Raw genomic sequence first — 12,645 nt, forward strand, 5'->3', positions numbered from 1 at the left:
GGTCAAGATGGGCTGACCAAGAACCTAGCCCAGGAGAGTTTCCAGAAACACCATGAGGCCACTCCAAATGTTGTCACCACCTGCTGCGCTGTGCTTCCTGCTCAGAGGAATCAGCCCGGGAGGGCTGTGTGATTTGACCCATGACCTGCCCATGAGCAGGACCACTTGGGCCCAACTCCAGCTTTTTCACAGTCACTGAGATGGGCACTGTTCCTGCCTCCCTCCCTCCCCAGCCCCAATCCTTTTAGACGACGAGCCTGGCACAATCACTGAGTTTCTAAGAATGAGCGGCAGCAGCCAGGGAAGCCTTTGTGGTCCAAGCTCAACCTCTAGTGGACATACAACTACATGACAAAACCATCCAGAGAGGTGCCGGGCCTGATGGGGCAGGAACCACACAGGGGCTCAGTCTGGTCCCTCCAGCTGGAAAGGCCACTTGACCTCTCAACTCAGGCTTATAGGGCAGCATCAGAGAGGAATCTTTCAAAATTTTATTCCGTGACATGTGAGCCTTCAAAAGTTAAGAGGAACTTTCTTACTATGTACTCCTATGTATTCTTTGAGGACATCACTTGTCATCTTTTGCACAACTTGTTAACATATCAAGATAGCATGCACTGTCTCTCAATGCCATCTATATCTAAAGATCCATATGATACAATTCTGACTGCATTACACTTTAGCAAAAAAAAAAAAAATTATCTCCAAAAGTTACAAGCCTTCTGTTGTCAGGGATTTTTTTTAATACATATATATAACCATGTTTCATTTTGCCTCAAAGACTGGTAATGTCCAGTTTTACTGTCCAAGTATTATAATTTGATTCCATTAGAAAATCTCTGTTCTGTCCCCAAATGTCTTCTGTACTGTGACTGGATAAAACCGCCTCAAGCCCTGTGTGAGGTGAATAGGACTAGTTTTTCTTTCTCCTTAACTCCAACTTCTTTCTCCTTTGCTCTCCTTCCTTTGCTCCCCTGTCCTCATGCCCACGTCTCAGTCATCTTTAATTCCCTCTCGCAGCTTTTTCATGAGAAGAGAACTCCAGCAGACTGGGGCATCTAGACCACAGGCAGCCAGAGACCACAGATAAATGACAGAAGCTGGGCCCAGAAGGAACTAGAAATGTGGACTAGTCTCTCTCCAGCACAGACCCCGGATTTGAAGACGTAGTGGTGGTGTGGAGAAAAGGGCAGCTGACAGTGGCGGGCAGCTCTTGTCTTCTTACCATTTCCTGAGCTGTTACCGCAATGGCTTTGGAGTATTTGACCACAGTCGTCTGATAGTCGACAAATGTTCCCTTTGGTTCTGGAGGCGTGCCTTCATCCAGCTACAGAAGAAAGGAAAAGAACCCAAATGTCATCAAAGGCCTGTTGAAGTGTGGATTGTACTTATTAGAATTGGGAACTTTGAACAATGGAGAGGCCTCAGAGTTTCTTTGGCCCAGAGCCAACAGAATCCCCCAGCTTCTGCGATAAGAACTTCCATAGATGTGTATTCGGGGCACTTGGGGTACACAGGCAAGGGGAGGCCCCCAACCTTGTCTGAGAGGAGGGGGAGGGCTTTCCAAAGGAATGACATTTCAGCCAAGTCTGACCAGGGAAAGAGTCTGCTACATATAAAAGGTGGGGAAGGAGTCCCAAGGAGAGGGAATAGCATTCAAGCATATGGAGGTTGGTATGAACCAGACACTTCCAGGAAATCACAGAATGACAAAGGCGAGTTGGGAGAGGAGGCAGAATCTACATCACAGAGGGCTTCCCTAGGAATGGTGTAGCCCACAGATGTCTACAGCCTGGGCCCTCACTTCTGAGCTAAGTTGGGGAAGAGAAAGAATTGGAAGAACTAGAAATAACTTGTCACTTGTCTGACTCTAAGTGCAATAGGAATTGAGAAAAGAGTGAGATCACTGTGTGGCAGAAGAGTTGGAGCAAGTGGCACAGTAGCTCTGACCCTTGAAGGGTTGGGGACACATTTGTTGAGAAGACTTGTATTCGAGACCTGGTTCCAGGGCTTGTGGATGGGCCTCAAGCTGATTGCTTAAACTCTCTGAGTCTCAGGTCCTTCACTGGAAACTTCCAGGCATCAGCAGGTTGCAGTAAAGATCAACTGAGACTATACCTGGTTAAGAGAGGAGATGATGACCACGATAATGAAGATGATGATGTTAATAATGATGATAATGTCAATGATGATTATGATGAAGAAAAAGGCAACCCATCTTCACCACCATCATCATCGTTACTGTCACCATTGGTTGCTGAATGATATTCCAGTTGGGGAGACAAGGTGAACAGAAGTGAACACAGGAAGAGTGAGTACAGTGAACAGAATGGGGCTGTTGAGAGTGGTGGAAATGAAGCTGGATCTGCTTGATGAAGAACCTTGAAATCATGAAGAAAATGGTGGGATGTGGGGTGGGTAATAATACATTTGAGAAGATCTCCCTGGCAGCTCTCTGCCAGATAGTTTGCAGTCTGGGAAGAGACTAGGAGCCAAGAGGGCAAAGAGGAAAATGTTAGATGGAGTCTACAGCAAGAGCTACCCACCCATCATGAGCTGGCACAAGCTACAATATGAGTTGAAGGAACATATTGCTGTGGCCTATGTGTGATGTGGCTGCACATCTGGGATGTAATTTCCACCAAACCATCAACACAAACTCCAGGCTGGATGTTTTTTTGGTTCCTTTATCAGGGCGATAGATGTAGCTAAATATCTCTATCACACCATGGGGGCTGATGAAATGAAGATTCAGTTATGGACTCACATACTCAGTATAAACTGACTGGGCATCTTCTAAGTGTCAGACCATGTGCTGGGAGCCTTCATATGTGATGTGGTGTAACTAACTGCAAACATGCCAGGATGTTGGAGTTAGAGGGCAGCTTAGAACATGGTGGCCACCAGCCACCGTGACAAACCTACCAGTTTGAAGACAATGAGAAAAGTAAGAACAAAGGGGTGAACTTTTCAGGATTTCCAACTTATTTAGTTGAAACAACTATCCATTATTTTGAGATTATGGTCTTCCTACCTGTTTCTGATGTTAACAAGACCTTTCTTTTATGATATAGTAGTGCTGTAGATAGCAGGGTTTTTGTTTGCTTTGTTTCTTTAATTTCCTTCTTTGGCCAAAAAAGAAAAAAAAACCACCCCCAAACAAAAAAGTAAATAAAGGGTACTGGGTTACAAAATCCCAAAGCTTGAGAACCATTAACCTCATTGAATGGTGAAGCCAAGGTTCAGAGAGCTTTAGTGATTTGTCCAATGTCACCCAGAAAGCAGATTACTTCACATTAACTTATTAATTTCCAAACCTTCTGGTGCCTAGATACAGAGAGAAAAATCTCAAGGAGAACCTCCATAGAAGAAGCTCCAAAAGCAGCAAGAATTACACCCAAGTTAGAATCAGTACACTCACATTTTTTCTGTCAGTCGCTGCCTTTGAGGATTTTAGACAATGATTCCAACAATATATCAGTGTTTTAACCAAATAACCAAAACTCAGGTAGAAAACAACAGATTTCTAATGCATTGCCACTTAGGGGCTCAAAGGACCGGAAATATCACTTAATACAAAGTCTCCAGTGATGGGCGGGCCAGGTGGGCCGAGCAAGGGGAGAATGGGGAAGAGGCATTGTGCAGTACCTTGGGTGTCAGGTCAAGATGGGTAAGAGTTTAGGGATACCAATGAAACTCTAACTGTATACTTTGTAGAACTGAGGGAAAAAAACCCCTTTGTTCCTGGCCTCTGCGGCTCATGTTGTTAGCAGTTCCTAATTATTGCTATTGGATAATACCAGACTTATTTCCCAGCCCTTCCATGAATCAAGTGTCCTGAGCTGAGAGAGCAGCTGTTACATCACTGGCATCAGCCAGTACAAGAGCTGCTTCCTTATCAAAAATCCATCACAATATGCAAGTCTCAAAGGTGACCAAAAAAAGACTTCAGGAATCTGACTTCCATCTTCCAGGAATTTACAGAACTCTTCCCTGTTATTAGAGTGATTGTGAAAAACACCTTCTCCTAAGAAGAAAAAAACGATCATTTGAATTTCTAATTTGTACTGAGATACCGTGGGCTCCATTATTTAATATCCTCAGTAGACACATGGCTGAATTTCAAAGCTGTGGTGTTCTGATATCCTGAAAACCAGACGAACCCACTGAGACTTATCCATAGGCCTTGAGGAAGTGGGGAATTTCACTCATTTTCTACTGAACTGTCCATATTTGAAGCATGAGAAGCCTAAGGCAGAACTTATTAAACTGCTTTGACCAGGCAAGTCTGGTGTCTCGAAGGAGCCCCAGCATCCCAGCCCGGCTTGTGACCTTCTCAGTCTGATAATGACTGCATAATGTTTAAGAGGAATTATCCTAATTATAGTTTCAGGCTATCATCTCTTTCTGGAGATACAAGCCAACCAATTTTCTCTAAATCAGCAATTAAAGACCGCTTATTATCCTGAAAAACCATACTAATGTATTCACAATCAGACAATGGACATTTCAAAACACAGACGAAGTCTAAAATTCTTGCCTATGCTATCACAGGATGGCAATTAGATGTTGATGAACAATTGTTAAGGCTAATGAATATCAAAGTGACATGACTAGTGAAGGATTCCTTGGGGAAAGAGGATACCACCCAGTCATACGTCCCTACTGATCCAACTTAACTGATGGGTCACTAGAGGAAAAACGACACTTGCATGTTATCCTCTATGTCCGTTGCCTACAAGGGTTCACTCAGGGCTTTACACATACTACTGCAGTGGTTTCTGCATCTGGCTAGATATCAGAACCATGGGGAGATTTTAAAAATACAAACAGAGATTCCTAGCTCCACCCCAGAGATTTCAATTGATCAGGGCTGGCGTAGGGCCTAGGAATGTGCATTCTAAAATGCTCCCAGTGATTGCAAAGTAGTCATTCCAAAGGCCAGTGCTTGGGAAGCACTCCATTATTTCATTTTGGAGTTTGTTCCCCACAACAACTCTATGAGGTAGACAGAGGAGCTCAATAATTATTTCCATTTTATAAGTGAGGGAACCAACATTACCTTCTCATCTTCATTTTCTGCCCCGTATTAAATTGGAAGGAAGGGTGCATCTGGCTTACAAAAGTAATGAATGAATAATAAAGAATGAATAATATGTTGGACATATGATAGGACATCTGTACATTAATCAGAACCCTCAAGAAAAGAGGAGTCTTCTTGGTATCTGCCTTGACTGACAGCTCCTTAGAGAAAAGCACCTGGGGACCAAGTCCGAGGGGAAGTGAGGAGGAAACGGGGTCCAGGAGTGAAGGAGAGCATCAGCGGCCCAGGCCCACCTTGCTCATGGCTTCTGCAATGGCGTCCACCATGCCTCCCACCAATCCCACTTCACTGGCAGCTTCATTCAGCGTCACCATGATGTCGTCCACAGCCTCCTTCATGAGCTGGGCGGCCTCCGTGATGGCATCGTGGGTGTGCTGTGCCTAGGACGGCAGGGGCAAAGAGAATTGTGAAACGTTTTCACAAGCAGAAGAAAATGGTGCTCAGTCTCTTAAGAACCACTTCACTTCTTGTAAGAATAATCTTAAAAAGCAGAATACAAAACTATATCCCCATTATGAAGCACAGCAATGAATTCTACATTTTTCCTTTCCTTTATTACGTGTGTAGATGTGTTTGCAAAATAAATAAAAATCAGAAAAACAAAGAGAAAAAAGATCTCTTTTTACTATCAAAGAGAAAATAAAACTGCAATACCAAACAGCGTCTTATGACACGACTAATTTTATATTACTATGTTTCGCGTGGTAGAAAGAGAATGCCACAGAATCCCAAATATACCAGTTGACAGATTTAATTAAAAAGTAAGATCAGATTATGGAAATGTAGGGACATACAGGGAAGATAAGGCTGCAGAAGGCCTAACAGCCTTTGGAATATGTCACAAATTACACTGCCATGAGGTTGGAGGGATGAATGAGGAAAGTTCTTCAGGGACAGACACTCTGCAGGCAAAGCCCTGGCACTTACGAGACCCCCTACACAGGACCTCAGAGGTGCTGTAGCGACTACGAGTATTTCATATGTGTGTCAAGCACAGAGTAGGCACTGGGTAAGGGAATAAATGAAAGGAGGAAACAATGGGTGTGCCGGGCTCCCGCAAAAACACATCAAGTAGTAGCAAGATGCAGGGGAAAGAGCCAAGGTCCTGGGGTCAGAAAAAGGTGGGTTCTGGTTCTGGCTCCATCACTGACTAGCTATATGGTCCTGGGCTTGTCTTCCTAAGCAAAAGGGGAAAAATTATAACGACACTATGTGGTGGAATTCTCATGAGATGATGTGGGTGCAGGCGCCTTGTCATTTACAATAAGAGCAGTCTAGGAGGGGCCTCACCTGGGAAATCTGAGCTAATGCCAGAAGTCACTGTCAACATTGCACTGCACCAGGCGCTGGGTGCACCCATGCAGTGGCCATGGTTGCCCCGACACACCTCAGGGGGAGATGACCCTTCCAAAAGGCCCAGGAGGTTGCATCTTTACTTTGGTAGATGAGAAGGTAAGGAAGCCAGTGAGAGATGGTAAATGATAATTCTCTTGAGTAATTAAATGAAAGAGAAGAATTCAAGAAGAGGCTGTATGAGCCATAGGCACTGGCTCTATCTGTGGAATCATAAAGCCATGGGAATCAAGAAGAGTTCTTCCAAAATGACATCTGATGAGATGTGAAATAAGTTGATCATGGATGTTGATCCTTGAGGCAACTGTGTCAGGATGCAAACCCCAATCCCAACCCCAACCCTAACCCATTACTACTAAAATTACTTCAGTAGATAACAATGACAAATAACCTTGAGAAACAAAGATTTCTTGACTCTTTACTAGGCCAGTGACCACCTTCTCTATTTCTCTGGCCCTCCATGGGGGCAGGGAGACAGCCTCCCTCTCTAGATTTCTTTCTTTTCCTCCCCAGCACAGAGTGCTGGCTGCCACCCAGCTGGCGTTGTCACAACTCCACCCTCTCATGCTCTGCCTGCACTGACTGGTTCTGTTCACCTCCTCCCTTCTCCCCTCATCCAAATCCTAGCCTTCATTCAAGGCCCAGCCCAAATACCACCTCGTCCCAGAAGCCCTCCTTGGATGATTTTGTCCTCCTCTTGTCATCGACTTTCCTTTGGACTCCTACAGCCCTGAAAAGCAATTCTGGAGTCAGAGAGTCATAAGGAGGTGAAGGGCTCAAAGAAAATGTGGCAGAAGTGACAGCACCTGACTTCTGAGGCTAGGTAAAGGAAAATGATACAACTTCTGTCTGGTTCTCTCGCAGGACACGTGTCTTTGAAGTTCTCAGCCTCCATGTATGAAGGCTGGCTATCTTGAGGCTGTGTGCTGGGCAGACTGTATGGTGAGATCACAGGGAAGTAGAAAGGGGTGCCCACATAGCCCTACCTGTGCCAGCCCCCGAGCGTCTGAGTGATTTCAGCTCAGGCACCAGACCTGGGAGTGACTGAGCCTCAGGTCATTCCAGGCCCAGCTACCATCCGGCTGCAATGGCAGGAGGGACTCTGAGTGAGAATCGAGAGCTGAGCTCAGTGGATCTGCAGATCCACTAGAGAAAATACTACAGTGGTGTTGTTTTAAGTCACTAAGTTTTAGGACGGCTTGTTTGCGGCAATAGCGAACTGGAACAGCACCTAAGAAGGGATGGGCTCAGAGAAGACTTCTCAGAGGAGGTGTCCAGGTTAAAGCTGAGACCTGGAGGAAGAACCCAGCCTCTAGCAGAGTTGATGGGTGAGGAAGGGGGACAAGGGGGAGCCTTCCAGGCAGAGGACACAGCCTGTACCAAGTCCCAGACAAGAAGGAACGTTGATTGCAAAGATTAGGTGAAACGCCATATGTAAAGTGTCTGGTACAGCGCCTGGGACACAGCTCCTGCTCCTTCCATTCTCTTTCAACCAACCCTGGTCCGTGTCTCCAATTAGACTGTGTGCTCCTTGCAAACAATTTACTCTGCTTCCCTCTAGAAACAGTGTTCACAGGAAATGAAGCGTTTGATAAAGTCACCAGGTGGAGCTAAGGTAACAGTGAGACTCGTTAATTTTTATTTTCAGAGAGATTTTTTACAAGGATAACCTTCACAAGCTGTTGGTGCAAATTTCTCCTCTGGGGAAGCTCATTTAGAAATAAATGGAACCATCTGTTTTTATGCTGTGAAACAGGCGTGGGTGGCAGAGCTGAGGGCAGAGATGTGGCCTGGGGGAGTCAGGACAGGACCTGGCCCTCCATCCCCGCCCCCGAGCCATTGACTGGGCTCACTCAGGCTGCGAGGACAGGCTGTAGCTCTTCTGACTGGACCATGAATATCTAGCGACATGCATGTAGATGCTGGCAAGATGTCAAGGGCTATCGCGTACTTTATACAACACAAGAGCCAACCTGTGGGCCCAAGGTGACTTTCATACCAGTTTTTAAATCTCTGTTCTAGTATCTCGGGTCAGGTATTTTAGCATTTTACATACAATGCTTCATCCTAGGTGACAGACAGGGAACCAGGAATAACAATAAATACCAAACCAAGTAACAGCAGCAATAACCAAGACAGCTGCTAGCATTTCTGAGGGACTCCTCTGCACCAGGCACTGTGCTCATCACCCTTGTCCACCTCTCCTTTAATCCTCATGGCCAACCGGAAGGTGGGAACTGTACGATCTCCCTGCCAGGGACCCCTCTGACAGTCGCACCTGAAAACGGGAGCTTACAGACCTGATGGATGACAACTGCCCCCAACCAGCTGGCCATCTGCTGAACCTATGCCACTGGTCAAAAGGAAGATGAGCATATGGCCAGATCAGGTGAAATCCATCAGCACTACTGAAAAAATAATTGTTGATTAGGGAATATGCCATCTACAAGGGGAGGTTTCAGCTTGTCCCCCCAAACAGGGCACTTTCAAACAAGGTGAAGCCACCCAGGTACCACGTGGCAGAAGCAAGGGGCTCCAGGACCTGCTACCACTCCGAAAGTTGGCCGGGCCCCTCACTCAACGTCCTCCTCTGCATTTCAGCATCAACCTGGCCCCGGCTCTCTCAGCTCTATCTGCCATTGTCAGTTCTACACTTGCCCATGAACTTGTTGCCAGTTTACAGTTCCCAAATTTGCCCCTTGGAGCTCCCCAGGGCCTAGCTTGCATGTGTTTTCCAACTCCTGGTAGCTTGCCACCAGATGAGCCCCAATCCTGGAACCTCACCCAGTACTGAATAGTCCAATATTTGGCTTATCTATGTCCCAGGTCCCTGGGAGGGAGCCTTTAAGCCCTTAGAATTTCCTGTGATCACAGGAGTATCTCTCTTATTCACAGTGGGCCCCTTGGACCACACATTAGTTTATGCTAACAAGGTTAGTTGTGTTGACCCATAGGTAGTTTCAGGATGCAGGAAAGACCAACCATGTGATTAGAGGGTTGGGGCTTTAAGAAACATAATATCAGCCTGACCTCTGACCTCTGGAGAGATGAGGGGGCTGGAGATCGAATCGTTAGTCAAACGACTGAACTCAATTAATTAAGCCAACATGATGAAATCCCAATCAAGACTCTGGACAGTGAAGCTGAAGGGAGCTTCTCTGGTTGGTGATGCACACCAATAAGCTGGGATGGTGACACGTCCTGAGGACAGGGAAGTTTCCTGTTTGGGACCCTCCCAAACCTCACCCTTTACCTCTGTGCTTTTGGCTGGTTTGTTTCCTTTATCACAAAACTATAATTCTAAGTAGAACAATTTCCTGAGTTTTGTGAGCTGTTCTAGCAAATTATTGAATCTGAAGGGTAGCGAGAACTCTTGAATTTGTAGCCAGTTGGGTAGAGTGAGCGTGGCCTGGGAACCCCGGAGCTTATGGCTGGTGTCTGAACTGTGGGCAGTCTAGTAGGGGCCTGTGCCCTCACCTGGGAAATCTGACCTAATGCCAGGTAGTGGGTGTCAGAATCACAGCATACCAGGCGCCAGGTGCACCCACTGCCTCCTCAGCAGGAGATGGCCCTTCCAAAGGCCCAAGGAATTGCATCTTTACTTTGGTGGATGAGAAGTTAAGAGAGCCAGAGAGAACGGTAAACAATAATTCCTTTTGAAGGATTCAATGAAAGAGAAGGACTCCAAGAAAAAGCTAATGTGAGCCAGAGGAACTGGCTCTGTCTGTGGAACTGAAAAGCCATGCAAATCAAGATGAGTTCTTCAAATACGGCCTCTGACAAGATGTGAGATATGATGATCACGGATGGTAGTCCTGAGGCAACTGCGTCCAGATGCACAGCTTTCCCTCTCAGGGACGCGAAGGAGTAAGCTGGTAATTAAGGTTGATTGCTGATTTCATGGCACAGAGAAGGTAAAACACAAAATGTGCGGATTGCCTTATTTTGATGATGGAAGTCTGAAAGGTGACATCTCCTGTACACAACCCCCCAGAGCATCTCGACAAATAGGCACTCTTTCATAAAAAAGGTAAAGTGGGAGGTGTGTATTTCTCTAAATCCCACTTAGAATGAGGTGACTCTTGGTGGTGCAAAAATATCGGCAATTCTGTACATTCATCTGAAGACAAAGCACACATTTTTGGAGAGAAGCAAGAGCTGCTTGCCAAGTATTTGCTCTCCCACGTGGGCTGGGGAAGGCACAAGCAGCAAACTTTGGGGGTGGCAGTAGTAAGTCACAAAACTGCTCTCTGAACTCCTTGGAAAATGTAAAGGACACTTTCTCCACACAGGGGCACCAAAAGCGACAAAAACACATCCTCACTCTTGCCTGTCCCAGAAATGAATTACCTTTCCATCTGCTCGCACTGAGGAATTCTCTAGAAGGCCTGCTCTCCTTCACTCCACATGATTAAGTTTTACAGATCCTTAAAGGGTCAGCTCAGAGTCTGTGAAGCCTCCTCCACTTTCTCCAGGTCTCACCCAGGGCCCCTTCCTCTAACTCTAACGCAAACTGCATCTTTTTCACACAGACTCGTCCAAATGACACACGTGGGCTCCTGAACATGCTAGTTTCCGAAGCCCAGGACACAGTGGGCTCTTGAGTAAGGCACGCTTCAACGCCCAACAGCAATCTGGTCAGGAGTCAGCAGGCTCAACCACGAGGTCGTTATTTTAGATTCTGGAGGGGCTCCTCATTACTGCTCCTCACAGCACAACACAGGAGAAAAATCAGACTGCGTGCTTTATTTGGAAACATGTCTGAAGCCTGCTTCCAAGGGAGCCTTATTTCTTTATTACAGTGCTTCAACTACAAAGCCGGGTAAAGCAGGCATGGACATCACAGGAGGTTGGGAAATGGAAGAAGCCTACAGGGGGGCAGATCTCAACTTCAGCAGAAGGGAAAAAAGCAACTAATAATTAGAACTGCCCGACAGTGTATAGCACTGTGTATTTGCTGGAGTGTTGCAGGCAGAGGCTGGAGGGGCCCTTCAAGGAGGATGTAGGAGGGCCCTCGGGGGGTAGGGCTGAGGGCGGAAGGGAGCTCTGGGGGGTACAGAGTGCGCATAGAGAGGGCTCAGTGGGGTGAGGGTGAAGCTACACAGCAAATGCCTTGTAACTAACCATATGATTCATTAACACCAGGCTCTAGGGCTGTCACATTTTTTTTTTTTTGAACACCTACTGCGTCAGGTGCTTTTCTCATTTAATCCCTAAACCACCCCAGAGAGGTATCCATTATTAACCCCATCATTCAGACATTCAGATGAGGAAACAAAGAAATGAAGTAATTTGCTAGCAAGAGACAGAGCTGGGATTTGAATCCAATTACACTGGACCCTAAAGCTTGTCCTATTTTTCACCAAATCAAAGCTACTGATGACCATTTAACCACATTTTAATAAAATTTCCTCTGCAAACAGTGATGTATATCTAACACACACATATGTACACCACCTAACACGTAGCAAATAACACCTAGAAATATGCGCCCAAAGAATAGAAGCCAAGGTAATTAAGCCTGAGGAAATGGCCTATAAGCCAACCAGTAGTGTCCCAGGCACCCTTTGTGACAAACCTGTCAGGGTTTTCAGACAGAGCACTGGTTGAACGACATCAGTGAGGGGACACATGTACACACGGTCTTGCCTTCACTCGTCACATGTCTTAGTTCGTCATCCAACCCTTCAGGTTATTCATTGAAAACTATTCCACACTGGTCTCCAGCCACCATTTCCAAGCAGAAGATGTCATTATAAAGCTTACAGTGCTGACGACAAATGCCCCCAACCACAATGTCTCTTGGTATAAAACACAATTCCATGAGGAGCTCTGAACTTACAGTCCAAGCACGTGTTAATATCTCAAAAATCTAGAGAACTCTTAATTCAAATTATTCTGCTGGGAATGCAACCCTCTCAAGTAGGGGAGAAGAAACATGGCAGTAAATAGCCCTGGAGAAAAGACAACCTAGAACTGGGTCCGGAAGGCGAGTCCTGGCTCCTTCAGTTTGGGGAGGGCGCAAAGGGGGCTGGCCCCATTCTGGGCCACCTGTCACTAATCTGTCACCGTCAAAAGGGTGTTCTTGTTCTTCTTGCTCTACTTTACCACTTCAGGAACTGGACTTATTTTTCCAGAAGACTCAGAACAACGTGAGGACAGTGGCTGGCTCTCAATAATTTTAGTGT

The 12,645-nt window shown here is 46.0% G+C and overlaps 1 protein-coding gene across 13 annotated transcripts in view; it reads right to left on the minus strand.

Moving 5' to 3' along the window:
- TLN2 (talin 2) overlaps nucleotides 1-12,645 on the minus strand; it is a 418,570-nt gene that overhangs the window by 54,458 nt on the left and 351,467 nt on the right. For all 13 annotated transcript variants that reach the window (XM_070578546.1, XM_070578544.1, XM_070578536.1 and 10 more), the window contains 2 exons: nucleotides 5,338-5,484; nucleotides 1,226-1,327 (listed from right to left, as the gene is read on the minus strand). In XM_070578546.1, coding sequence (XP_070434647.1) covers nucleotides 1,226-1,327; nucleotides 5,338-5,484 — 249 coding nt within the window. The remainder of the gene's footprint in view (nucleotides 1-1,225; nucleotides 1,328-5,337; nucleotides 5,485-12,645) is intronic.

Source organism: Equus przewalskii, chromosome 1 (assembly GCF_037783145.1).
Source record: "Equus przewalskii isolate Varuska chromosome 1, EquPr2, whole genome shotgun sequence".
NCBI lineage: Eukaryota > Metazoa > Chordata > Mammalia > Perissodactyla > Equidae > Equus > Equus przewalskii.